This window comes from Nicotiana tomentosiformis, chromosome 6 (genome assembly GCF_000390325.3).
Source record: "Nicotiana tomentosiformis chromosome 6, ASM39032v3, whole genome shotgun sequence".
Classification (NCBI taxonomy): domain Eukaryota; kingdom Viridiplantae; phylum Streptophyta; class Magnoliopsida; order Solanales; family Solanaceae; genus Nicotiana; species Nicotiana tomentosiformis.
In genome coordinates, this window is record NC_090817.1 from 14012329 (window position 1) to 14040262 (window position 27934).

The 27934-nt window shown below is 38.3% G+C and overlaps 4 protein-coding genes across 4 annotated transcripts; 1 reads left to right on the top strand and 3 right to left on the bottom strand.

Moving 5' to 3' along the window:
• Window positions 1–76: 76 nt before the first annotated feature.
• Window positions 77–4209, bottom strand: LOC104086116 (protein DETOXIFICATION 41). The gene is made up of 8 exons (XM_009590295.4): window positions 3873–4209; window positions 2654–3198; window positions 2019–2105; window positions 1884–1940; window positions 1547–1785; window positions 1015–1133; window positions 806–892; window positions 77–330 (listed from the first exon to the last, which is right to left on the bottom strand). The coding sequence occupies exons 1-8, from the start codon at window positions 4173–4175 to the stop codon at window positions 259–261; spliced, it is 1509 nt and encodes a 502-aa protein (XP_009588590.1). The 5' UTR covers window positions 4176–4209; the 3' UTR covers window positions 77–258.
• A 5787-nt stretch (window positions 4210–9996) lies between these two features.
• On the top strand, window positions 9997–12649 carry LOC104086118 (acylsugar acyltransferase 3-like). Its single transcript, XM_009590298.4, has one exon. It carries the CDS (start codon window positions 10044–10046, stop codon window positions 11304–11306), a length of 1263 nt encoding a protein of 420 aa, XP_009588593.1. The 5' UTR covers window positions 9997–10043; the 3' UTR covers window positions 11307–12649.
• A 5705-nt stretch (window positions 12650–18354) lies between these two features.
• Window positions 18355–22182, bottom strand: LOC138893596 (uncharacterized). The gene is made up of 2 exons (XM_070178236.1): window positions 21861–22182; window positions 18355–18383 (listed from the first exon to the last, which is right to left on the bottom strand). The coding sequence occupies exons 1-2, from the start codon at window positions 22180–22182 to the stop codon at window positions 18355–18357; spliced, it is 351 nt and encodes a 116-aa protein (XP_070034337.1).
• A 2161-nt stretch (window positions 22183–24343) lies between these two features.
• LOC138893597 (uncharacterized) lies at window positions 24344–24922 on the bottom strand. Its single transcript, XM_070178237.1, has one exon. It carries the CDS (start codon window positions 24920–24922, stop codon window positions 24344–24346), a length of 579 nt encoding a protein of 192 aa, XP_070034338.1.
• Window positions 24923–27934: the final 3012 nt, after the last annotated feature.

The window sequence follows — 27934 nt, forward strand, 5'->3', positions numbered from 1 at the left end:
GAACCAGTTATCTTTTGGTAAACTTCAACTACCAAATAAAATACTTGATAACAACCAAAAATACTTGCTGGTGCCATGATCTTTAAGATTTTCATCTTTCAATCGCCCAGCCCCAAGGAAGCTGGGTCTTGAAGAATTTGTGACAAGTTTTCAAGGAAAATTTATGCATTTTGATGTGAAAGCAAACACTCATTGTCAAAATGTTCGTTGATTGTCATGAAAAAAATAGTTATGAAGAGTTGTGAGCAGAAACTCTATTCAAGGGCTGTCTGCAAGATCTTCACTTTCTCTATTTCCAGCTTCCTTTAACCGCGCAGCAGCTTTTGCAACCTACATTTCAGTTGAGAATTTGTAGTAGGTAACATGTATAGTAGAGACTGCATTCCGGATTTATAGTCAGTGAGTTCATAGTCAAACACGAACACATACACACACAAGCATTGTTTTTTCATATGTAACTTATGGATCGAGCTGAAAGCAATGGGTTCAGTTGAATTAACTAAATCATTAGCCAATGCCAATGATTTAGTGAATTCAACTGAGCCGAGGGTCTTTTTGTCTAGGCAAAAGGCATTTTTTTTGTCTTTTTATCATTTTGTCTTTTTATTTTTTTGAGCCAGGGGTCTTTCGGAAACAGCCTCTCTATTTCTTCGGGGTAGGGGTAAGGTCTGCGTACACACTATCCTCCCCATACCCCATTAGTGGGATTTTACTGGATCGTTGTTGTTGTTGTTGTTGTTGTTGTATTAGCTAATGCCAATGTCGGGGCGAGGGTGAAGTAATGAAAATGGAGCAGCAAAGTTACCTCAGTATTCCAGTTTGTTTTGGCAGTTAAAATAGACAATGTGAATGTTTGTAGGATAACTCCTGCAATCATACCCCACCATATTCCCTGAAAGAAAAACCATTGTGATTTTGTATGTGTGTCAGCGAAAACCCAGAAAAGAAGGAGAAACAGAATTTCTGATTATCCAATTTGGTTAAGAAGAAGGAAAAAAAAAGAAATAAACTCACTGCTTCTTGTAAACTTGTTTTGAAGCCAAGAATACATCCAATTGGGAGGCCAATAAAATAATAAGTAGCTAGATTGACATATGCTACCACTGCTTGCCATCCACTACCAACAGCCACACCTAATATTTGCAAGAAATTGTGAGAATTCACTGCTTGTAATCAGATTCAAGAAAACTTAAAATTTAATAAAGGATTTAAGTTATATGTGCTGACTAAATAGTTTTCACACTATCAGAATAGCTTAACCTGTTATAGCAAGTAACTTAAAATTTCTTCTGGTTACCGATCAATATAATTATAAACTATGATGCTCGTATCCTGTAAAAATGTTGCAGCACCTGTGACGGATCTTCCAAAAGGTGCATTATTTTTTGAGGATCAGACATAGGTGCGGCGGAACATAAATTATAAAGGTTACCATTTCAAATGACATGATTCCCGTAAATATTTTTGCATTATCAGTGCATATAACTTATAGTAACCTTTAATAAATTGGTTCTTCAAAGAGCAAGAACTGCTAGAGCTTCTTTACCAGAGAGAATGGGTTGAATGCCATTCAACCAAACAGAAATGGCAAGTAATGGAGTCAAATTGGAGACAGCCTCAATGACTTGAGTGTCACTTGTAAAGAGTTTGCTTAATCCAATCCTGAATATCAGCACAATAATGCAGAGAACTGTACTGATCAGGATACTTGTCAAGCTCACTATGATCACTGAAAACTTGGCAACTCTTGGATGTCCTGCTCCAAGCTCATTACTAACTCGAACACTGCAAATATGAGTATTAACCAGTACATTACTATTGAAATAATGATGTTCTTTTAGCTCCCAAATGAACCGATTCTTTAGGCGTATACTGTAACATACCTGGCTGCAGCGCCTAGTCCTAACGCGACTTGCATATCCCAGTTCCAGTAATTCATGCTGTTATTGCCACTAGAAGTTGTGAGTCTGAACAAGTAATTTAAAGAAACAGAACAAGAAAGGAAGTTTTTCTTTTACCAGATAGAGATGGAGTCTAATGAGATTGTAGAATTTGGAAGGAGGCCTGATACAAGCACTAGGCCTTGAGAGTACCATATCTCCAAGCTACATTCAGAAAAAGAACTAAAAATTATTACTACTTGAACATAAATTTTACAAAAGCCAGTGTATACTAGTGGCTGCTGAGTGCTGAGCATTGGGATTTCAGTTAGCCCGACCAACTTGGCTACGGGTCACTAAGTGGTCCCGGGCCGAGCCCAATTTGTGGGTCACGTATGTGAAACCGGCCCAGGCTGCTTACATGGCTCGTTTGGTATGAGGGATAAGGGATAACTAATAAGTTTATCCCATATTTGGTTGGGATAAAATCGTGGTATAACTAATCCTGGGATTAGTTATCCCGGGGATTGTAGTGTTTTTTGATCACTATGGGAGGGTGGGACTATCCCAGAATAACTAATCCCGGGATAATTAATCATGGGATAACTTATTTCCCAACCAAACGACCCTTAAGAACCAGGTCGGTTAATGCATGAGGCGGGCCGGGCCAGTTAAGGGGGTCGACTTAACTGGGCCGGGTTTTGATTCGTCCCGGGCCACTTGACAGGTCTAGTATTTGAGAGGTAAAGGGGTTCTGGAATATCTGAACTAACCATAACATGACAGCTGAGGCAACAGTTAGCTTGAAGTAAGGCCAAATGCTTTTGAAAGCATCAGTAGAGAGACCAGTCCAAGTTTCCTTGCATAAAGGACTAAAATTTATATAAAGATATTGCGCAACGACTAACAGCCACCACGAGAAGCTCTGCGCGAGAGAAGCTCCGAGAAGACCATATTCCAAGACATCAACCACTAGCCAAGTAACCAGAACATGCACAACGAAGACGGCGACAGCTATATAAGCCATAGGATTGACAATGTTCTGTGCCTGCAGAAACCTCTGCATTGGGCAGCTTATAGCAAATGCATAAAGCTGAAGGATCAATCCACGGGCGAATAATTCGCCTTGTTCAGAAATTGTGTCTGATTGCCCTATTGCTTTAAAAAGTGGCCCTGAGAACCAATATGGAAATGAGAGGAGAAATGCTGCTCCAAGATGCAAGATAATTGCTCTCTGGCATATTACTCCCATAACTGCATATCTTTTTGCTCCATATGCTTGGCCACAAACTGTCTCAACAGCACTTGCCATACCTAACTGTTGAAACATTTCAGGAAATACAATACCAGAAAGTAAGAAGAAAGATTTCGACGCGTGAATTAACCACTATCCTTAAAGAATAATATTGCATGCATATTATTTAGGTGTTCCTTTTATCTTTCCTAAGCGAGGGTCTACAGGAAACAGTCTTTCTGCCTTCTTTAAGGTAGGGGTAACGTCTGCGTGCATATTACCCTCCTCAGACCCTACTTGCGAGATTACAGTAGGTTTGTTGTTGCGTATTATTTAGGTGGATACAAACAAGTTACTTCGGGATACAACAATGCCAAGCTAATCAGCTTAGCCATTGTTCACAAAAATCAGAATTTATAGAAATGAAACCAATTCTATTTTTAACAGACATATTATGAGCTCGCCAATTCCCCCTTTATATATATTACAATCTATCTAACAAAACAAACTCTATTAAGTGATCATGTGCTAAACTAGCATTGTTTGCGAAGTCATCAAGGATTTGAAGGTAACGAGTGTATCATTTACTATTATTTATATAACACTCAATAATCTTTATAACATTTTATATACATATCAATATATTGACTTTGACGCGTAGTGGGTGCACGTGCATGCACTGTGCCGCGCTTATGCTATCTCAGCAGTTACTGATCAACCAAAACAAAAGCATACATATAAAAAGGAACAAAAAATACCATGACACCATAAGCAAAGCCTTGAATTCCCACACTAACAATGGAAGCAGCAGCTAATTCCAATGAACCAAAATGTCCAACAAACATGAGTGTGACAAAACCAAGCATGTAGTTAAAAATCAAGACTATAATAACAGCCCCTGATAAAAGCCAAAGTAGTCTTGATTCCCATGCACATAACTTGATATACCCTTTGAAAGACACATTCTTGTGTTCCAAGAACTCTTCGATTTCGTCCGACGACATGTCTGATAACTTAGTGTTCATGTCAAGTATACTAGGTAGCAGTGGCTGGTCCTCCATTAGTCCTGTTTCTCCCTGTCTTTGTCTCTTAACAATGCACCCTTTATATGCATTTAAAGGAACATAATTTGAGTAGATGTAAATATTTTTGTACAAAATTCACTAAGGTGAACAGGTGCAACTACCAGTCCTGTTTGAGACTAAGGTATAGACTAGTATTTGACCTTTTTTATGTTTTCTTTGTTCTTTTACCATGAAAAGGGTAGCTAGTCAAACCAGTGTATTTGTAAGTATTTTTATAGGTCAGTTGGAAGCTTAGGTATGGATTCTTTTAACTTAAAAAGAGTGGTGAAAAAAGTTAGGTGCAAAGGACACATATCTAGTGGTTGATACTATTAGGAGGTTAAATTATGTGCATTGACAATGTATGATTCTTTTACAAGCTCGGGTTAAGATGTCTGCGGCCGTTAAGGGTAGGGACAGGTGTTGAATATGCAAATTTCGGTCTCGATATTGATTTTCCAATTAAATAAATGACAATCTAAATCCAATCCAAATAAGTTCAGATTGGATCGAAATTTTTGGATTAATCGGTTTGTATATTTCGAATTTTCGGTTTTGAGCCTATAAATTTAGATGTTTTTTCTTCTTACAAAATGAACATCTAAATAAAGTATTCATATTTAAATTACCAAAAAAGTTTCTCATTCTTACTGCATTCATCCAAATAAAGTATTTAAGTAAGGAAGTCATTATCAAGAAAATACAATAAAGACATTAATAAGGCCAATAGGAAGTAGCAATAGTAAAATTATGTCTAAGTAAAAAGTATATAGTAATTTAGTAATTAGTATTGAATATATGAGATAAGGTCTAATGAGTAGGAGATTTGACTTATTACTATTGGCATATGAATAATAGACTAAGAGGGTGTTTGGCTAAGCTTTATAAGCTGGTCAAACTGGCTTATAAGCACCTTTTGGCTTATCTACGCGTTTGGTAAACACTCAAAGTGCTTATAAGCTAAAATCAGCCATAAGTCATAAGCCGGTCACCCCCAACTTATGGCTTTTCAACTTATAAGCACTTTTAGTTTGACCAACACTTTTACTAGTTTATCCTTAATAATATTTTCTAATTCACAAAATACTTTTCCCAAAATAAATTTCTTAACTTTCTCTTCATTCCATATTCGTTATTAATTCTTTTCTTTACAAAGAAATTTTTAATTATAATCTTTTGAAAAAGATTCAAGGGTATTTTAGTCATTTTAACAAAAGAATAGCTTATCAGTATTTTTTAATCAAACACATCAACTGCTTATTATCAGTTTCAACACTTCTATCCAAACACGTAAATGCTTGTTTTAAAAATCAGTTTCAGCATTTAAAAAAAATTTTCAGCACTACAAGCTTATCAGCTATTTACAATCAGCTAATCCAAATGGGCTCTAAATATAAAGTATAAAATTTTTGGATTTTTGGATATCTACAAATCTGAAGTACCAAATCCAATATCCAAAAAATTTAAAAATTAAATTTGAAATCCAATCCATAATTCAAAAATCCAAACCAAAAATTTAAAAAATTTCGGCTTTTGATTTGAATATCGGGTTTGTCCAAACTATGCCTCAGAGGAAGGTCTTTTCGTAATGGATAGCCCTCGAAACCATAATCTGTTGATATACGGCGTAGATCCGGATGATTGATAAGAAACACCAAACATATCCCAAACTTCTCGCTCCCACCGGCCGGCCGATGGAAATAGACTAATTACCGGAGATATTCGTGTTATTTCGTCTGCTCTGGTTTAAACACGAATGCGTGAGTTATACCGAATACTCAGTAAATTATAGATCATGCCTGAGGTGAGCTTGTCTGGCGGGGCAATTTGGAGAGCGTCGAATTAGAAAGCTTGTTTGGATTTTTTGAGGCTTATATAGAGTGCCCTCCACATATAAAACGACCTTTCTTACCCTATAAGGATCCTAAATCTAAAACACTAATCTTCCCTACAGGTGAATTTGTCGGTGTTAACTACTTATAGCAAACATGATTTGAAACCCAAAAAAGAAAAAAGAGGAAATAACTTATCATCATAGTTAAACAACACTATAACATTGATTCTGTCGGTGCGTATAACAATTCTTGAGTAACAATATTATATCTTGTATAAAAAACAAATTCAATTTCACCTTTCTAAAAATTGAACACAAGAGCTTTAGGTGATTTAGTCCATTCTTAAGTACAGGTGTATCCGTCCTATTCATAATATTACATGAGTATTTCTGATTCAAGAAATCATCACAGCTATTAGCATTGATAGGGAGCCTATGTTTTTTTGACAGCACTTAATTGGAAGGTCAAGGCCCTCTTTTGCCCATCTGTTGCACTTCAAGTGGAGAAAGTATCATGATGTACCATACATTGTTCACAAACTCCCTGGAACAGGACAGAAATTAGTTTAAAATGATAGTGTAATATGTTGTGCCGACTCTTCAAAAATATTACCGCACCCCTGTAGGTCCTCCAAAAATACATTACTTTTGGAGGATCCGACATGCATCCGGCAATATTTTTGTAAAGTCCGAGCAACATAGGTGTAACATGATTTGGTCACTAAAAGGTAGTTACATGTCAGTACCTAGGTTAATCCTGTGAGAAATGAACCTTGGATAACTCAACCCCTAAAGTTAACTCATGCAAAGCTGAATGCTCAAGACCGTATGAGAATAGCCTATTTCCTTAAACAATGTGGGACCTTACACTCCCCTACACACTCACGACTGGACAACCGGAGCACGAATAACATAGCACGGGGCCCAACATTGAATAATAAAATAGTAGGGACCGATGGGTCTGGCTGTGATACCATGTGCAAAAATAACCTGTGTAAGTTCATGAACATTAACGAAAGAGACCCTGATTAGTGAACCTGCCAGAAACAAGCAATGTGAATCAAGAAAATAATATTGACAAATATTCCCATCTTTAAATTTTTTATAAATAAACAGATGTGCCCCTAAATTATCAGAAAATGTAAGATTCAATGTTTCTCACATCAGATGTGCATTTCATAAGTAGTGTTACAATTTTAAAAAATGCACTAATGAACAAATTACTATAACAATAAATAGTGTCATTTTTAATATTTATCTTCAAAATTTTTATTTTTCTTATGCATATCTAATAAAAAACTTCGACAAAGCGGTGTCGTGACAACGCATGCAACAAGGTGTATACGCCCAGGATGTGCCCCTGGGCCTGCAGGGCACTTCATGGTCTTTTGCCTCTTCTAAGTTTGTATATATAGCCTTAAAACTAAAATCCTATTTCATTATAGTTCTGCATTAGGTTAATAACCATGATTATTGCTACTGAAAAAGACTATTAGGGCAGTCCGGTGCACTAAGCTCCCGTCTGGGGAAACGCCGGACCGCAAGAGTCTATTATACGCAGTCTTTCCCTGTATTTCTGCAAGAGGTTATTTCCACGGCTCGAACCCGTGACGTCCTGGTTATATAACAACAACTTTACCAGTTACCGCAAGACTTCCCTTCAACAGAAAAAGTCTACTAATTCCAGAAATTGATATATAATTGCAATGGAAGTGATAAAGAAAAAAAAAAATCACATGTTCCAATTTATAAGCATAATATTGTGACACTTCAATTTTGCTCTCGTCTCTTTAACTATGATTGTAAACTGTAAAGTACATACATATTTTCTCTTCCTCCTACCCACCCTTACTCCCTTTTTGTTCCATTTATTTTGAACATAAAAATGTAGTCGGTCCATACAATTTTGTAGAGTTTGGTGATAAATTGGATAGGCCTAGCAAAAAGATTTGGTTAGCCATTATATTGGATTGAGTTTCCTCATGAGTTATGAATCAGGCGGCTGTTTTTTCTTACCAATTTGATAATATCAAAGTAGTATTTCTAACTTTTCAGAAAACTGTATATATTAATAATATTTGAGGTATAAACAGTGTTGAGAAAGGAGCAGGAGCTAGATAGTTAGGGCTTACACCTAACTTATTAGATATGCAAAGTTTTATTCTCCCAAAAAATGTTACTCCCATCGGTCCACTTTAATTAATTTTTTGATTATTTTCACATATATTAACGAATTCACCTTTTAACATTAATTAACAATAAAATTGACTATATTAATCTTATTTTGTTCATTGAAAATATAAAAAATACTCTTAGGCTCTTTACTCCAAAGGTTAATTCCTTTTTTATATTTGAAAATATCAAATATTGTGGATCACAAGAAAAATACCAAAAAAATCAATTAAATTGGACCGGAGAAATTACTTTTCTTTTCCAGAGAAAATATTAAGTGAAGTACTAGTACTTGAGAAGGCATTAAATAGCATAACTGCTCATTTATGAAACTTAATAGCATAAAAATGATAAATTGATTTTTCGTATTAGTTAATAGTTTGTATCTCTTTGAAATACAAACTAATATTTCAATATTTTACTTGAAGTTCAAATAATTAAATTCGGTATTTGTAATAGTCATGGCTAAATAATATTTATGAATAGTGTAGTTCAGCATTTGCAAATACTGATATTGTAATTAAACTACAACTCCAATCCTGATCATTTATTAATTTGCATTTATATATTCTTTGTGCGTTTTTACTCATAGTTTGGTATGTAATTAGGGAAATAGTAGCTTAAGAAATTCTTTTTATTTCGTAAGCCTAAATTTAAAATAAATAATAAAAATAATAATAATAATAATAATAATAATAATAATAATAAAAATAGGAAGCCAAAAGATGGATGAAAATTAAAGGCTGGTGATTTTATTTTGACTTCATTTGCCGAACCCATACCATAGGTATTGAATTGAACCGTTAGAATCTCTCTCTCATTATACCCTACCTTTTCAAACACATAGGGTAGCTTGAAATGTTTAGTTCTTTGGGGTTTCTTTTTATTTTATTCTTTTAGTTTTTCGTTTCAAATATTGTGTTACCGAAAATATAATTGTTACTGGCTAAGGCCTAAGAGTATATTTGGTGCGATATAGCAATAATAAAGTGACTTATCTGTTACAATTTTTTTAAAAAAAAACACTTTGTTACACCATTTGCAATAATTGAGTAACTTTTCTGTTATAAAATAAAGAAAAATGACTTTATTACATTATTTTAAATAGTTTAGTAACTATATAAGCAATTAACTCTCTCTACTTTAGAATCGTTGTATAACTAGTACGTGAACCAAACAATCCTATGGGTAGGCATGGGCAGGAAGTATAGATTATGTATATGTGCTTTACAATATGAGTTAAAGAGGCAGATTCAAGATTTAATGTTTATGGGTTCCTGCAACAATCTCGAGTAAATTTTCAATAGTAACTGGGTTCAAATTCAAATATTTATAGATATTTAGTGAATTTTTCGAACAAAAACTACTGGGTTCACGCGAATCCGTAGGCCGCAAGGTGGATCCGCCCCGGCTACTAGAGTAAAGATGGAGAATAGTCACAAAATTATGCATAATAAATTAGAAACTGGCATAAAGTGAGAAAATTCCTCACCAGTATCCAAATATTTTTCTCTTTTTCCAATTCCATGTCAATAATCTTTCAAATTTCTGGATAGCAATAGCTTTGGCCACATCATTAATTTTGTTTATAACATAACCAAACAACCTCGGTTCCTTGAGCCGAAGGTCTATCGGAAACAACATCTCTATCTTTGTAAGGTAGGGGTAAGGTCTGCGTACACACTACTCTCCTCAGACCTCACTTGTGAGATTACACTAGGTTGTTTGTTTTTTTGTTTATAACATAACCAAACAGATAGTGAAGTAGGATTCTTCTGTTTCCAGGCTATATATATATATACATGAGTTAGAAGAGGCTAAACAGCAAAGAAGTGCCCTGCAGTTATAATTCAACTAAGATGGCTATTTCAAGGCTTGTTTTACTTTCCCAAAAGATAATTAAGCCCTCTTCTCCTACCCCATTTTCACATAGAATTCACAAGCTCTCTCTTATGGATCAAATGGGGACTCGCACCTATATGCCGATTTCTTTCTTCTACCCAAAACAAGACACTGCAATCTCTCTTGAACCGACAAAGGTCTCCCAAATTCTTGAGAAGTCGCTTTCCAAAGTTTTAACCGCATATTATCCATTTGCTGGACGTGTACGCGACAATTCCTTTATCGAATGTAATGACATGGGAATCAATCTCTCTCAAGTCCGAATTGATTGTCCAATGTCAAGTATTTTCAATCAACCTCGTACTGATATCGAAAAGTTAATATTTCCTAAAGATCCTTGGAGCACATCTACGGACAGTTTAATCGTAGCTCAACTTAATCATTTTGAATGTGGTGGCATAGTACTAAGTGCATGTATTTCCCACAACGTTGCTGATGCTTACAGTATGGCTAATTTCGTAAGGGACTGGGCCCTTGTCGCGCTTGATTCAGAAGCAAAACCATCTCCCCTGTTTAATGGAGCATCAATTTTTCAACCGGCCAACTATTCTGCACCACAAGTGGCTGATCCTAGTCGAAAACAAAATGCATCGAAAAGGTACCATTTCTCGGCCTCCAAGTTAAAAGCTCTCAAGGCCAGAAGCCAAATTCCTCCTACAACTGTGGAAGCTGTCACTGCATTCCTATGCAAATGCGCTAACACGCCAACTTTTAAGCCATCGTTATTGATCCAAGCAGTAAATCTACGAGGAACAAGTAATGATGCACTAGTTCCAGCAGGCTTGGTAGGAAATGCAGTTCTTCCTTACGTTGTGTCAGCAGCAAATGAGGAAGATCTGAATTTGCAAAGACTAATTGGTGAGCTTAGAGAAGGAAAAGAAAAGGTCCATAATATGCTCAAATATATTAAATCAGAAGAGTTACTATGTTCAAGGGTATCTGAACTAGCTACACAGATAAACGAGCAAACCTCAAGCAATGCTTTTTCTATATATAGGTTTTCTAGTTTAAGGAAATTACCGTTCCGCGACATAAATTTTGGATGGGGAAGGCCAACAAGAGTGGATATTGCTACTTTTCCAGTTAATATGTTTGTCCTTCTGGATAACCAAAATGGGGATGGAGTTGAAGTACTCGTAAACTTGGACGAAGGAGAGATGTCTGGATTTGAAAGTAATGAAGAGCTTCTTCAGTTTGCTTCTCCAAGCTCAGGACTCTAGACAATTTGAAGCCTTCAGAAAAAAGGGAAGATTTCCTCTTTTTGTTTTTTAAATTCTATATCTTCTTCCGAGTGGCAGGAGACTAGACAAACCTCCGTCTTCATATTAATAACCAAGATATTAATACACGAAGGCGGTAAACATTTTACCTCCTCAAATACTTTATTAAAATTGAACAACCTTAGTCATTATGTCATGGAACATCACCAGTGAGCTACATTGTGATTTAAATACAAATTAATCTCTTCCTTTTTCTTATGTTGTATAATGTATTTAAATCATAATGTAACATTTCGACAAAGGAGTTCTACTTATTTTAGGATCACAACTCACCGGTGACGTTCCAAGACATAAGAGACTGAGGTTGTTCAATTTTAATATAGTACTTGAGGGGGTAAAGAGTTTGCCTCCCCCATGTATTCATATTTTGGTTATTAATTAAAAAAAAAGACAGTCCGCTGCACTAAACTCCCGCTATGCGCGGGGTCCGGGGAAGTGTCGGAGCATAATACTCTATTGTACGCAGCCTTACCCTGCATTTCTGCAAGAGACTGTTTCCACCGCTTGAACCCGTCACCTCCTGATTACATGACAACAACTTTACCAGTTACACCAAGCTCCCCTTCATTTTGGTTATTAATAAGAACTAAATAATTGAAGTCCTCGGAGAAACTAAATAATTGAAGGGGGGGGGAGGGAAGAACTCTTCCCTTTTTTCTGAAGGCCTCAAAACATCTTGAACTATAACCTTGTTTTACCACATTGAGGAAATGCACTCCGTGATACCATTTCTAGTCATCACATTTCGGTATCCATTCTCAATGCACCATTTCATACTACATATATTTTTACACTCTCCAAGATCAATTGCAAAAGCTATTATAGATTCACTCCTGTAGTTTTTGTCTTTCTATATATGTCACCTCTGTAAAGCTAAGGAGAGGGTCATTAGAATCTAATTACGTACATACTCTCTGCCAGCTTGCATCGTTCATCGATAAGGGACTTAGATTTTACATGGAACTGTACACCAACTTATTTATCTAATGCTAATTTACCCTATCTAAGAAAAAACACTAGCTGATTTCTGCACATCTGCTTATGCCTTGGAGGTCAGAGTCATCCGGTATCTGTGCGCTGGTAGAAGATAGCAGATACTCGATGAAATAGTCAAGGTGCATACATGCTTGGCCAGTCATAAAGAGGACAATTATTTAAGAAATTTTTCCACTTTTCACTCATTCAGTCATTATCTCAAACACATTGGTTACATAATTTCAACTAATAATTTATCCATATATTGTATACTCCAAATATGGTTTCTTTAACTTATGTTGATCCAATTCAAGTTTGTGTTCTGTTCCCTGATCAAACATGTGTGCTTGATTGTACACAGATAGAGAGGGAGGAAGCATATCGTATTTTGACGATTCGGGATCGTTTAGCTGAGTTCTTTGGCGGTTTGGCAGATTAAAATATGATTTATATTTGAAAAGTCATTCTTTCTGTCATTTTATTTATGTCTAATCTGGAACATGATAACACATGTGGTTTTGACATGAATTAATATATTATAAGAATGTAGGTCATATTTTAAATTCTTAAAAAGTGCTTAAAATGGTAATTTTCCAAATTTGGTCGCAGTTTTGGAGATTGTGATTTTAACGGTCTCTGATTGATCTGAAATTTGGTAGGTTTATCACAAACAGCCCAATCTGACGACGAAATGACATATCGATTTGGCGACGAAATTGATGATAATTGCGACAGATATGTGTTGTCGCTAAGAGTAGCAACAGATACCAACCGTAGCTAATTCGCCGCTAACTTACCAACTGATTCAATTTTTTCGTTAGTAAAGGGTTAGCTACGAGTAAATTAGTGACGGACACAAAGCCGTCACTATTCCGTCGTTAAACCTGTTTAGCGACGGAAATATACTATTTAGCTACGAAATTCGTCCGTCGCTAAAGCCGATTTTTTTTGTAGTGGCCTGCTTTGTAGCGAGCAATAAGGCTCGCGTCGCCTGCTTCATTTACAATTTTGTTTCTTTTTTTTTCTTTGCCTACTCTTCAAGTCACTTTTTTTTGTTTTCTTTCCTTTCCAATTGTTCTTTTTGTCTTCTTTTTTAGTTGTCTCTTTTGTCTTCCCACACAAAGTCAAACCTTAACATATCCACTAATTAAATAATCACAACTTCATTTTTGTAGTATATAAAATACACATAAAATCTTTACTTTGCTCCCAATTTCGTCTTCAACGTACACATAAAATCTCTTTTGTCTGTTCACTACTTAATTGAGAACTTGATAGACGAAGAGGGGGTGGGGTGGGGTGGGGGGTGGGGGAGGGTCACTCTTCTTTACATTATTTTGGAGGGGAACATCTGAGAAAAAAATACATAAAACACATTATATTTATAAAAAGAAATAGATCATATACACGTCTAAGCACTTCAAATAATTGGCACGAAGAATATTCAAGTTATCTTCGATGAGGTTTCTAGTCGAGATTCCGGTTCGTAGCTACGACATCGTTTAAAGAAATTTTCAGCTTTTAAAGGTTCATCCTTGCTCCCGTTGCCTTGTATACATGTTTCGGATGATTTTGAAGCTTTAACGTATTATCACCTTTGGTTGTATGTTTGAGTGCCTTTACTGTGTTAGCTTTATTTCTTGCCTCTCTATATGTGTTTACTTTTAAGTAATGTTAGTTGTAGTTAGATTTATGAGATTAGCATTAATATTTATTAAAGAAAGCATGTAGACCGAATTTGTTAAGTTAATGTACTAAGAATTCTGTTGGATTTAAGTTTTTGGCATTCTTTGCGGTGAAATTTATTGGATGTAATAATATTGTTGAAAATCACATTAAAGGCCTGCTTTTATTTGATGTTAACTGCTTAAATATTTCGCATAAGATCATGTTAATATTTTTAGTTAAGTTAGGTGGTTGACACAACTGTTAGGTTAGTGTATTAGTTTGTTTCCTTAATATTGTCTGTTAGTTCTTTTAGCTATAGTGGGAACGGATTTTATTTTTTGAGACAGAATGTTGTGTTATATTTAGTAGCTTGTTAATAGTAGTCAAATTTTACACTTCCTCCTCAATAGATACTTCATGACTTTACAATAATCTAAAATTAGTTTAGAAAAATACTCTTAATACGATAGAAAAGCTTTAGATATTTTTTTAAATATTAGTCCATGTGTTCATACTAGAACCTTGGATTGATATGTTTAAATAATAAAAGGATCATGTACGCATTCTTGCGTCTAGATACCTTTAAATTTAAAATAATTATGTTTTGACCATGTGTACATTCCATACCTTGGTTTAATATTCAATTTCATAGGAATACCTTTGGTGCAAACCGCATCTAGGTCAAAATAATTAATAAAATATAATAAATTAAGTGAAGTGGTAATAGACAAGCCATAAACAATAAAATACAAGAATAGCCAAGAATTGATTTAAGCCGGACATAAGTCAATAAAAGCGACCGTGCTAGAACCACGAGACTCGAGGGATGCCTCACACCTTACCCTCGGTCAACAAAATTTCTTACTCAGTCTTCTATTTTCGTAGACCATAAATAAGGAGTCAAATCTTCCGTTTGATGAGGGATTCAAATAAAAGGTGACTTGGAACACCAAAACTCAATTCCAAGTAGCGACTCCAAATAATAAATAATCCCTTTTCAAAACGTCACTTTAATTGGAAAAACTCTTCAAACTCAACCTCGTAATAGGGTTGCGTAGAAAAAGAGAGGTGTGACAGGTATCAGTGAGCTAAACTGTACGTGGAGATTTAAAGGTACATCTGCCAGGGTCCGCAGACCTCGGAGTTCCCCTTTATCTCTATGATGTTGTTTTCTTTATTTGTATTAGTCTCTGATGTATAGAGACACTTAACTTTTTCTGTTTAGAGCTTGTAACTTATTTCTATCGGGTTTTGGGAGTTGTAATTATTGTGAATCGCAGTTCTTATTAAATTCAGATGTTGAGGTTGAGTTTTAGCTTTATATTCATTTATTCCGCAAAATTGTTAGGCTTACCTAGTCTTAGAGACTAGGTGCCGTCACGACAACACACAAAGGGAAATTGGGGTCGTGACAACTTGATCACAACCACGAAATTCTCTTTAAGTATTAAGTTCCATAATTCAAAAAATAAATGCTCAAACCCCATCTAAACAGTCTTAAAACGCTAAAGTTAACATTTTTTTACACTAGGCCTCCGCCACCTTAGTTACAGGGTTACAGGTATGACTGCTATACTCAGTCAGGACCAGGTGAGAGCTCACGGGCGTCGGCTTTGCAGTGATAGCGAGGTTCAAGGCAGACATGGTCATTTTCTATGCGGTGTGACATATGTGGTAGAGCACACTTGGGCCAATGCCTAGCAGGTTCTGATGCTTGTTATACATGTGGACGTCCGGGGGAATATGATGCGAGATTACCGAAATAGAGATTCTGGGGGTATGGCACAACCGGCAAGTTCAGCAACATGATCATCTATGTCTGTGCATCCTTCAGGGCACGAGTCTTAGTCTTCGGTTGGTAGAGGTCGAGGCGGAGGTAGAGGTTCCAGTTCAGGTGGTAATCAGAATCGTATCTATGCTTTAGCGGGTCGACATGACCAGAAGTCTTCACCAGACGCTGTGACAGGTACATTGACCATTTGCTCTAACGATGCGTATGCCTTGATAGACCCAGGATCTACTTTATCGTATATTACCCCATTTGTCGCGGGTAAGTTTGGTATAGTGCCTGAAATACTAAGTGATCCTTTTGCGATATCTACACCGGTCGGAGAACCGATTATTGCTAGACGGGTTTACCGAGGTTGTATGGTGACAGTTTGTAGTCGTCAAACCTCAGCCGACCTAGTTGAGCTAGAGATGATGGATTTTGATGCTATCATGGGCATGGATTGGTTAGCATCTTGCTATGCCACAGTTGATTGCCGAGCAAATTATATTACTGTTAATTCGAGTTATCATCTTTGGCTGTTTCTCTAATTTTGTGCATAATTGCTTAATTATTTGGCTAGCAATTGAGTTCTATTTACTATTTATCCTATGCTTGGGAAAGCTGTGCTTAGATTAGAGTAGAATTGGAGAGACCTTATTTCTGAACCCGTGGCTCGGGGAAAGATTTCGCGGTTAGGATAGGAATATACCTAACAGTCTTGCTTAGTTGAATACCGTATTATATTCATCCATGATAGATTCAATACCATAGGAATATAGGGTTTATATATTATGGATAGGCGGATAGTTTTGTGGGAAAATATGCTATTTATATAAACGATCCGGTCAACTAGCAATCATAGATAATTTGGATTAACAGGTGTAATTACGAACTCTATAGGATTGACAAAACCGACCACAACTCTGGAATTTATATCTCCCTTGGTTACATGTTTGAATTTCGCAATAGTAGTTGTAATAGAAAAGTTAAACTTTTGATCATCTTGGACAGTAAGTTAATTTTAGTTTGCTTAGTTAACGGTTAATCTAAGTCTCTGTGGGTTCGACATCCGACTTTTGAGTCACTTTATTACTTGACGGCCATATATACTTGCGTGTACTTGGGGAACCAACAAGTTTTTGGCGTTGTTGTCGGGGACTTAGTTATTGATTGGTTTTCTAAGTTTAGCTTTTAGTTGATTTTTTTCTCAAGTTTTTAATTTTCTTATTTAGTTACTATTTTCTTTTCTTATTTTGATATGACGTCTTGGAATGAAAATTATTTGAATGATGATTATTCTTACTTTGATAATCCTTGTCCATATTGTGGAGGATCCCACTGGTGGAAACATTGTTGTAATGTTCCCAGAAGTGGGTTGTGCGCACAATCTCAATCCTATGGGTGGAATATTTATAACATGTGTGGTGGTCAAGGTGGCCATTGGGATGGTTGTCCTAATTCTTTATATCCGTCTCCGAACCCTTATTATGATCTTTCTAATAATATTTGTGAGTTTGATAGGATCAACGATATGAAAGATATTGAACATGATGCTCATATAATGGACATGATGAGGAAAATAATGGACCAAACTCAATTTTTAATGAAGCAAACTCATGGACGTCGAAAAGAGATAGAAATTCTCAAGGCATCAATGAAGAGAATGAAGGCCAAAGTAGAAGAATGGGCTGAAACAACTAATGATCAACAAGTTGCAGACTTAGTTGATAGTGAGGAAGATCCTAAAATTGAAAAAGAGAGCAAGTACCAGCAAGAGGAAAATTTTGAAAAAGAGGAGATTTTTAGTCAAACTTGGCTGGTGGAACAAGTTGAAAGATTGGAAATATATGAGGCTCAACGTGAGAAAATTACAGATGGGATAAAAGACTTAATAGAAGGAATATCTGAACTGGGACAAGAGATCGAAAAATTTGGCAATACTATTCACGGCTTGGGAGCTCAATTGATTGTAAAGGTTGATGCGTCTAACGCACAACAAAATAGTTTTGAGTTGTGTGAAGCTGAGAATGAGCTTATACGCCAAATTGAGGAGCTAAAAGTGGAGAGTCAATCATTCGACCATACTTTTACTGATGATTTCCATGTTGAGAAAAGCACACTAGAGTCATGTGAGGAAGAAGATAATGTTATATTTGAAGACTCTAGTGTGTGTACATACAAGGATGTAAATAGTAACACAATTCTAGAGTTGGAATGCATTGGTCCTCATTCCATCCATTTTTCAACATTGTGTTTGGATGATGATATGGTAATTGAGTCATTCGAGCCTTTGGAGGAGCCAAAGATTCTATAGCTTACTTATCAAAAAAATTAATTAAAAGAAACTAAATATTTTTTTGTAAATTTTCTTTTCTCTTGTAAATAGAAATAAAACTTATACTCAAAGAATGTGAATATTTTTGTCTTTTTTTTAAAATTAATTTCTTTTTCTTTATTCAAATAAGACATATTAAGAGTAAGATAAAATTTTTAAATATTAAGATTAGACCTAAAAGAAATATTTACACTAAAATAGTATAAAATTTGGGTGTGGTAAAAAATTAGTGGTTCACATTACCTGGTCTGGTAAGCAGTACCTGGATCTGCACAAAAAAATGTGCAGAAGTGTAGTATGAGTACACTAGAACGGTACCCAGTAAGTGCCAAGCCTAACCTCGGTAGAGTAGTGACGAGGTCATATCAGGGCCCTAGTGGAATAAAAGGGAAACAAGGCAGAAGATATAACAATATAATGAAATGACTGAGAATTTAAACAATGAGAAATTACATAAAGGGTAACAACACAACAAATAAAGGTAAACAACAGGGGGGCTCCCGAGGTACCCCCTCGTAGTCCCAAATGTAAATACACAACGGGGGTGGGGGGGGGGATCTCGAGGTACCGCCTCGTATTCCCAAAAGTAAATACATGACAAGGGAGGTCCTGAGGTACTACCTCGTCGTCTCAAAAGTAAATATGCAACAGGGGTGCTCCCGAGGTACTACCTCGTAGTCCCAAAAGTAAATACATAACTCATAACCTATGAAACAACGAATTTACAATAATGAATCCTACAGTTAAAAACTAAATACAAGATCAAGGAAGCATGTAATTCAACTAAGTATGTTGCACAAGTTGCAAGTAAGAGTTAAGACACGTAGGCATGCGACATTAGGCTACACATGATGACTACACAGGCTAGAGCAACTTAGTTAAGGAATTAAAAGAAAATTACTCAGCAAGAACTAGATTTTTTAACATTTAACCCGAGTACGCACTCGTCACCTCACGTACACGGCTTTCACATATTGCAAATATCATAACAGTACCAAAACCTAAGGGGAGGTTCCCCCACACAAGGTTAGACAAGCCACTTACCTCAAACTAAGCTCAATTAGTCAATAAGAATGCCTTTTCCTCGACTTTTCGAGTCCGAACGGCCTAAATCTAGCCAAAAGCAATTACATACTATAAATATAACTATAAGAAACAAATCTAAATAATGAAATTACAACCTTAATAAGGAATTAGAAAATCGCCCCAAAAAGTCGACCCGGGTCCACATCTCGAAATCGGGTAAAAGTCACAAAATACGAACACCCATTCGATAGAGAGTTCACCCATACCAAAATTACTTAAATCCGATACAAAATTATCGATCAAAACCTCGAAATTCGGCCTAAGGCGTTTTCCACCCCTTTTCACAAATTTCTCAACCCAAATCCTTAATTAAATGAAGAATAAATGATATCTTAGTGGAGATTAATCAAAAACAAGTCAAGAATCCTTACCAAAATTCTTCCTCTGAAAAACCATCAAAATTTCGCTTCAATCCGAGCTGTATATCTCAAAATATGAAGAAAATGACAAACCCTCGATTTTAAACCATTCTGCCTAGCACTTCTGCTTTTGCAGTCCAAAATACGCTTTTGCGGTGAAATCTATGCCTCTACAAAGCTCACTTAAACTCCCATATATTGCACATGTGCACATCCATTTGCATTTGCGGATGTGCTTCTGCGCTCACTCGTCCGCTTATGCGAAAACCTTGGCCACCTCAGTTCCCTTACTCTCCTTTCGCAGGTGCGGTTGCACCAGAACTGACACACTTCAACCATTCTTTAAGCTTCAACTTGATTCGTTAACCATCCGAAACCACCCCGAGGCCCCCGGGACCTCAACCAAACCTTCCAACAAGTCCTAAAACACAATACGAACTTAGTCGAGCCTTCAAATCATATCAAACAATGCTAAAATTATGAATCGCACCCCAATTCAAGCTTAATGAGCTTCAGAACTCCTAACTTCTACATCCGACTCCAAAATCTATCAAATCAAGTCCGATTGGCCTCAATTTTGTACACAAGTCATAATTGACATTACAGACCTACTCCAACTTCCAGAATCAGAATCCGACCCCAATATAAAAAAGTCCACACCCGGTCAAACTTCCTAAAAATCATCCCATTTTCCAACTTTCGCCACACCGAAATGACCTACGGACCTCCAAATGAACATTCGGACACGCTCCGCAGACCAAAATCACCCTACAGATCTGTTGGATCCGTCGAAACTCTATTCCAGAGTCGTCTTCATACAATTCAAATACGGTCAATTCCTAGACCTTAAACTCCCGAATCTGACACCAAGCACCCCGACAAGTTACGTAACCATAAAATGATATAGAGGGAGCAATAATTAGGGGTTCGAGGCTAATACTCTCAAAACGACCGGCCGGATCATTACATCCTCCCCTTCTTAAAACAAATGTTCATCCTCGAACGGGTATAGAGATGAACCTGACGTGGTGAAAAGATGAGGATAATGGCTGCACATATCATGCTCGGTGTCCCAAGTTTCCTCCTCGACCAGATGACCCCTTCACTGCACCTTCACTGACACGATGTTCTTTGACCTCAACGTTTGGACCTGCCTGTCCAAAATGGCTACCGGCTCCTCAACATAAAATAGATCCTTGTCCAACTAGACTGAGTTGAAGTCTAACACATGAGACGAATCGTCATGATACTTCCGGAGCATGGAAACATGGAATACTGCATGAACTGCAGTGAGACTAGGTGGTAGTGCAAGTCTGTAAGCCGCCTCTCCAACCCTCTCAAGAATCTCAAAAGGCTTGATATACCTAGGGATCAACTTGCCCTTCCTCCTGAACCTCATAACACCCTTCATGGGCAAAACTAGGAGCAAGACCTGCTCCTTAACCATGAATGCAATGTCATGGACCTTTCGATCTGCATAACTCTTCTTCCTAGATTGGGATGTACGAAGTCGATCCTGAATCAATTTAACCTTTTCCAAAGCATCCTGAACCAAGTCTGTACCCAATAGCCTAGCCTCACTCGGTTCAAACCAACCCACTGGAGACCGACACCGTCTATCATACAAAGCCTCATACGGCGCCATCTGAATGCTCGACTGATAACTATTATTGTAGGCAAACTCTGCAAGTGGCAAAAACTGATCCCAAGCACCCCCAAAATCCATCACACACTCACGAAGCATAACCTCTAATATCTGAATAGTACGCTCAGACTGTCCGCCGTCTGAGGGTGAAATGCTGTACTCAACTCCACTCGAGTACCCAACTCATGCTGTATGACTCTCCAGAACCGCAATGTAAATTGCGTACCCCGATCAGAGATGATAGATACCGGTACGCCATGAAGCCTAACAATCTCGCGAATGTAAACCTGAGTAACTTGCTCCGAAGAGTAAGTAGTAACCACATGAATGTAATGAGTTGACTTGGTCAATCTATTAACAATCACCAAAATTACATCGAACTTTCTCTAAGTCCGTGGGAGTCCAACAACGAAATTCATAGTGATCTGCTCCCATTTCCACTCCGGAATCTCAAGTTTATGAAGAAATCCACCTGTCCACTGATGCTCATACTTCACGTGCTGACAATTTAGGCACCGAGCTACATATTTCATTATGTCCTTCTTCATTCTCCTCCACCAATAATGCTGCCTCAAGTCCTGATACATTTTTGCGGCACTTGGATGAATGGAGTACCGCGAACTGTGATCCTCCTGGAGAATCAACTCATGCAAACCATCTATATTAGGCACCCATAGCATGCTTTGCATCCGCAATACACCGTCATCTCCAATTGTGACTTCCTTGGCATCATCGTGCTGAACCGTGTCCTTAAGGACAAGCTGATAGGGGTCATCATATTGACGCTCTCTGATACGATCATAAAGAGAAGACTGAGAAACCATACAAGACAAAACTCTGCTCGGTTTGTAAACATCCAATCTGACAAACTGGTTGGCCAAGGCCTGAACATCCAAGGCTAAAGGCCTCTCTGCTACTAGTAGATATGCCAAACTTCCCAAACTCTTCGCCTTGCGACTCAAGGAATAAGCCACCATATTGGCCTTCCAAGGATGATAGGGAATGGTGATGTCATAATCCTTAAGCAACTCCAACCACCTCCGTTGCCACAAGTTAAGATCTTTATGTTTAAACAGATGTTGTAGACTCCAGTGATCGGTGTAGACCTCACAAGGGACATCATATAAGTAGTGCCGCCAGATCTTCAAGGCATGAACAATAACTGCTAACTCGAGGCCGTGGACAAGATATTTCATCTCATGCACCTTCAGTTGTCTAGACGCGTAGGCAATCACCCTACCATCCTGCATCAACACCGCGCCAAGACCAATACACGACGCATCACAATACACTATATAAGACCCCGAACCAGTAGGCAACACTAACACTGGGGCTGTAGTCAAAGCAGTCTTGAGATTTTGAAAGCTTTCCTCACACTCCTCGGTCCCCCTGAACAGATCACCCTTCTGGGTCAATCTAGTCATGGGTGAAGCAATAGACGAGAAAACCTCTACAAATCAACAATAATACCCCACCAAGCCAAGAAAATTCTAGATCTCCGTAGTTGAGGATGGTTTGGGGAAACTCTGCACTACTTCAATCTTCTTCGGATCTACCTTGATCCCCTTACTCGATACTACATGACCCAAAAATTCCACTAACTCTAGCCAGAATTCACACTTCGAAAATTTTGCATACAACTTCTTTTCTCTCAAGGTCTGAAGCACAGTCCTCAGGTGCTGCTCATGATCTTCCTGACTCGGGGGTATACTAGAATGTCATCAATAAACACGATGATGAAAGAGTCAAGATAAGACTGAAATACACTGTTCATCAAGTGCATGAAAGCTGCGGGGGTGTTGGTCAGCCCAAAAGACATCACAAGGAACTCGTAATGACCATACCGAGTCCTGAAAGTAGTCTTTGAGATATCTAGCTCCCGAATCTTCAACTGATGATAGCCTGAATGCAAGTCGATCTTAGAGAACACTCTAGCACCCTGAAGCTGATCAAATATGTCATCAATATGTGTTAATGGGTACCTGTTCTTCACTGTAACCTTATTTAACTAGCGATAATCAATACACATTCGCATAGAACCATCCTTCTTCTTTATAAACAAGACAAGAGCACCCCAAGGCAATACACTAAGCCTAATGAAGCCCTTATCGAGCAACTCTTGCAACTGTTCCTTTAATTCTTTAAACTCTATTGGGGCCATATGATAAGGTGGAATAGAAATGGGTTGAGTGCTCGCTAACAAATCAATGCCAAAGTAAATATCCCTGTCGGGCGGCATGTTTGGTAGATTCGTCGGGAATACATCTGAATAGTCCCTCACTATCGGAACTGACTCGACGGTAAAAGTATCAACATTAACATCCCTCACATATGCCAGATACGCATCACACCCCCTTCTCAACCATTCGTTGAGCCTTAAGAAAAGAGACAACCATGGTAGGAACATGATCTAAGGTACCTCTCCACTCTAGATGCAGTAGACCTGGCATAGCGAACGCCACCGTCTTGGTGTGACAATCAAGGATAGTATAATAGCGCGATAACTAGTCCATGCCCAAAATAACATCGAAATGAGCAATAATAAATCAGCTCTGGTCTCAAAACCACTAAGAACAATCAAACATGACCAATACACATGGTCAACAATAATAGAATGACTTACGGGTGTAGACACATAGACAGGAGAACACAAACAATCATGGGATACACCCAAATACGGAGCAAATAAGATGACACATAGGAATAAGTGGAGCTTGGATAAAATAAGACTGATGCATCTCTATGACAGACCAGAATAATACATATGATGACAGAATCGGATGCAACTGCCTTTGTCCTAGAAAGAAGGGCATAATATCTGGCCTGGCCTCCCCCTCTAGAGCGACCTCTAACAGTCTGAACTCCACCTCGAGCTGGTTGTGCAGGTAGGGTAGTAGCTGGTGCTGTAACCATAGCCTAAGGACCCGGTGTAGCACACAGTACCTGAGTGGTCTCTGGAGGTGCACCCTTTCTGAGTCTAGGGCAATCCCTCACCACATGACGAGTGTCTCCACACTCAAAACAAGCTCTCGGAGGACGTGGCTGTTGTGACTGGCTCGGGCCTAATAGGCCAGACTGACCGCTAAAAGCACCCCATGCAAGAGGTGCACTAGACAATGGCGGTGCATAATAAGAAGCCTAGGGCCTAGGAGTGGCCGGAGCACCGCTGGCGGCTGGAAGTGCTGAATGAACAGGGAGACCCACATAGCCCCTACCTTGACGAGATGCAGCTGGGGAACGAGTACCACTATATGTGCCAGACTCTCGAGACCTCTTGGCCTCTCTCTCATCTCTCTCCCGAGTTAACATACCCTCCATTCTCCTGGTGATCCCCACCACCCGCTGGTATGCGATGTCCATATCTAACTCTGGGGCCATGCTAAACTTGATACTAGGGTTGAGCCCCTCAATAAATCGATGAACCCGCTCCCGAATAATAACAACCAAGGCTGGTTCATGCCTGGACAAATCACTGAACCAGACTGCATACTCTGACGCGGTAATATAACCCTGGCACAACTGCTCAAACTCTACGTGCCACGCATCTCTGAGACTCTGGGGGACATACTCCCTCAAGAACATATTTGAGAACTGAGTCCAAGTGAGTGAAGCTATCTCGGCCGGACTACCTAACTCATATGCTCGCCACCACTGATAGGCCACTCCTCTAAGTGGGAACGTAGTGAAAACAACCTCACTAGCCTCCGCAACACCCATCATATGGAGGATACAGTGAAACTTCTCAAGAAAACCCTGGGCATCCTCTAACGCCAAGCCACTGAAAGTAGGAGGGTGGTACTTCTTGTACCTTTCGAGCCTGAGCTACTTCCCCTCAGAAACTGCTTTCCTAACCTCGGGTTGAATTGGGGATACCAGTTGTATAGGTATGACCTCTGGAACCTTGTCAACCTAGACCTATTGCTCTGGGGTACGGGTGGCGGGAGTCTATACTCCTTCTCCGGCCTGAGATGTGGCAGGAACAAGTGGTATCAACCCTACCTGAGCCAATGTGCTCAACATGCTCAAAAACTGGGCGAGAGTCTCCTGGAGGGCTAGTGCAATAGTAGGCATCTCAGGTGCCTGCCTTCCAACTAGAGATACTGGTGGCTCCTCTATAGCATCTCATGCGGGTGTTCTGGTTGTACCACATGGACGTCTTTGGCCTCTACCCCAGCCCGGACCTCTCGCGACTCTAGTAGGAGGCGCGAGTGTCTGGTCATCTAATCCATCTAGACGTGTCCTCCCCATCTGTGAGAGAATAGAAAGATAAAATTTTAGAATCTGAAGTCAAAATCTCGTACAATAAGGAATCAAAGAAGTGAAGCTTTTCCTAACAGTTCCATAGCCCCCCAAAGATAAGTATAGACGTCTCCGTACCGATCCGCGAAACTCTACTAAATCTGCTTGTGACTCATAACACCTTTGAACCTAGTGCTCTGATACCAACTTGTCACGATCCCAATTTTCCTCCGTGAGATGTTGTGACGACACCTAGTCTTGGTCTTTCAGACTAGGTAAGCCTAACAATTTTGCAAAATAAATGAATATAAAGCTAAAACTCAACCTCAACATCTGAATATAATAAGAACTGCGATTCAAAATAATTACAACTCCCAAAACCCGATAGAAATAAGTCACAAGCTCTAAAGAGAAAATGTTAAGTGTCTCTATACATCAGAGTCTAATACAAATAAAGAAAATAACATCATAGAGATAGAGAGGGATTCCAAGGTCTGCGGACGCTGGCAGATGTATCTTGAGGTCTCCACATACGGTTTAGCTCACTAGTACCTAGTCTCATAAGCAGTACCTGGATCTGCACAAAAAGATGTGCAGAAGTGTAGTATGAGTACACCACAATGGTACCTAATAAGTGCCAAGCCTAACCTCGGTAGAGTAGTCACGAGGCCAGGTCAAGGCCCTACTAGAATAAAAGGGAAACAAGGCAAAAGATATAACAATATAATGAAATGACTAAGAATTTAAATAATGAGAAATTACAAAAAAGGGTAACAACATAACAAATAAAGGTAAATAATAGGGGCTCCCTCGAGGTATCGCCTCGCAGTCCCAAATATAAATATACAATAAGGGGAGCTCTTGAGGTACCGCCTCGTAATCCCAAAAGTAAATATGTAGCAGGGGGCGCTCCCGAGGTACCGCCTCGTAGTCCCAAAAGTAAATACACGATAAGCGAGCTCCCGAGGTAACTCCTCGTAGTCTCAAAAGTAAATATGCAATAGGGGCACTCCCGAGGTACCTCCTCGTAGTCCCAAAAGTAAATACACAACTCATAACCTATGGAACAACGAATTTACAGCAAGGAATCCTATAGTTAAAAATTGAATACAAGATCAAGGAAGCAGGTAATTCAACTTAGCATGTTGCATAAGTTGCAAGTAAGAGTTAAGACATGTATGCATGCGATATTAGGCTAAACATGATGACTACACATGCTAGAGAAAATCAGTTAAGGAATTAAAAGAAAACTACTCAGCAAGAACCAGATTTTTCAACATTTAACCCGAGTACGTACTCGTCACCTCACGTACACGGCCTTCACGTATTGCAAATATCATAACAATACCAAAACCAAAGGGGAGGTTCCCCTACACAAGGTTAGACAAGTCACTTACCTCAAACCAAGTACAATCAGTCAATAAGAATGCCTTTCCCGCGACTTTCCGGCTCCAAACGACCCAAATCTAGCCAAAATCAATTACATACTATAAAAGAAAAAGGTCCGAATTTACCCCTATACTATGGTATATAGTTTATATTTGTCCCCCGTTATACCTTTTATCCAAATCCACCCCTACCGTTAACAAAGTTTATAAAATTACCCCGAGCCCTAACAGATCTCCATTGTGACAGCCAACCCCTCTATTAATTTGTCCACATCAGCAGCCAAGTCAACACCTAAATATAATTCTCACTAGGTTTTATTAACCAAAATAATTTAGATCAGGAGAGAGAAGGATGCCTTCCTGGGTTGGAAAATTGAGGTTGGAGCAGCCACCTTTTTGAATGAAATCAATCTCTTCAGTTGCCTTTTATATTCATTTACAACATTTGGTCCGCCGTCAACCACAACCTTCTCAGCTAACTGCCCAGCCACCCCCTATACTACCCCTAGTCCCACCCACCATCATCTCCTTTGATGTTTTTCAAAAGGTTCAAAAAATCCGACAAGCCGACGAGGATAAACTCGTCGTTTACTCATAGCCGGGGAAACAACAAGTAAGGATATGTCTTTTTCTCTAAGATTCAAATTGTCCCATAAGATTATTAGATCCACCCGATCTCTCTCTCACTCCTCTTGTATTTGCGACCTATCGGAAAATACCCCCACCACTTGAAACCAGATCCGTCCGAACATCGTCGGAAGCCACCAAAACATTCTTTGACCATGATTTATCTTTCTTGCCTGTTCAAATCCATATTCTAGTATATTTTCGAAGTCAATTTTTTATGTGAGTGTTTATCATAAACCCTAGTTCAGTTTCAACAGTGATATCATTGAAGTTAACAAAAACTACTTGAAATTGGAAAGGAAATTGCAATAGATTCTTCTCCGTTGCTGATGATAGTAAATGTTGATGATGGTAAATCGATGTCTTTGAATGGCAATGATGCTCGGTAAATCTCCATTGACTTTAGTAAGAATGGTAAAAATGTATTAATACATCAGAAATAGAAGAATCAATTGTTAAGAGTTTTGATTAAAAA

Coding starts and splice junctions, on each gene's coding strand:
- LOC138893597 (XM_070178237.1), bottom strand. CDS start 24,922: ATGGGTGTTGCGGAGGCTAGTGAGGTTGTTTTCACTACGTTCCCACTT.
- LOC138893596 (XM_070178236.1), bottom strand. CDS start 22,182: ATGGTGGCTTATTCCTTGAGTCGCAAGGCGAAGAGTTTGGGAAGTTTG. Junction 18,384..21,860: donor ATGGGTGCCTAATATAGATG/GTTTGCATGAGT, acceptor TTTTTTGTGCAG/ATCCAGGTACTGCTTACCAG.
- LOC104086116 (XM_009590295.4), bottom strand. CDS start 4,175: ATGGAGGACCAGCCACTGCTACCTAGTATACTTGACATGAACACTAAG. Junction 3,199..3,872: donor GCTTTGCTTATGGTGTCATG/GTATTTTTTGTT, acceptor ATGTTTCAACAG/TTAGGTATGGCAAGTGCTGT. Junction 331..805: donor AAACAAACTGGAATACTGAG/GTAACTTTGCTG, acceptor ACTGAAATGTAG/GTTGCAAAAGCTGCTGCGCG.
- LOC104086118 (XM_009590298.4), top strand. CDS start 10,044: ATGGCTATTTCAAGGCTTGTTTTACTTTCCCAAAAGATAATTAAGCCC.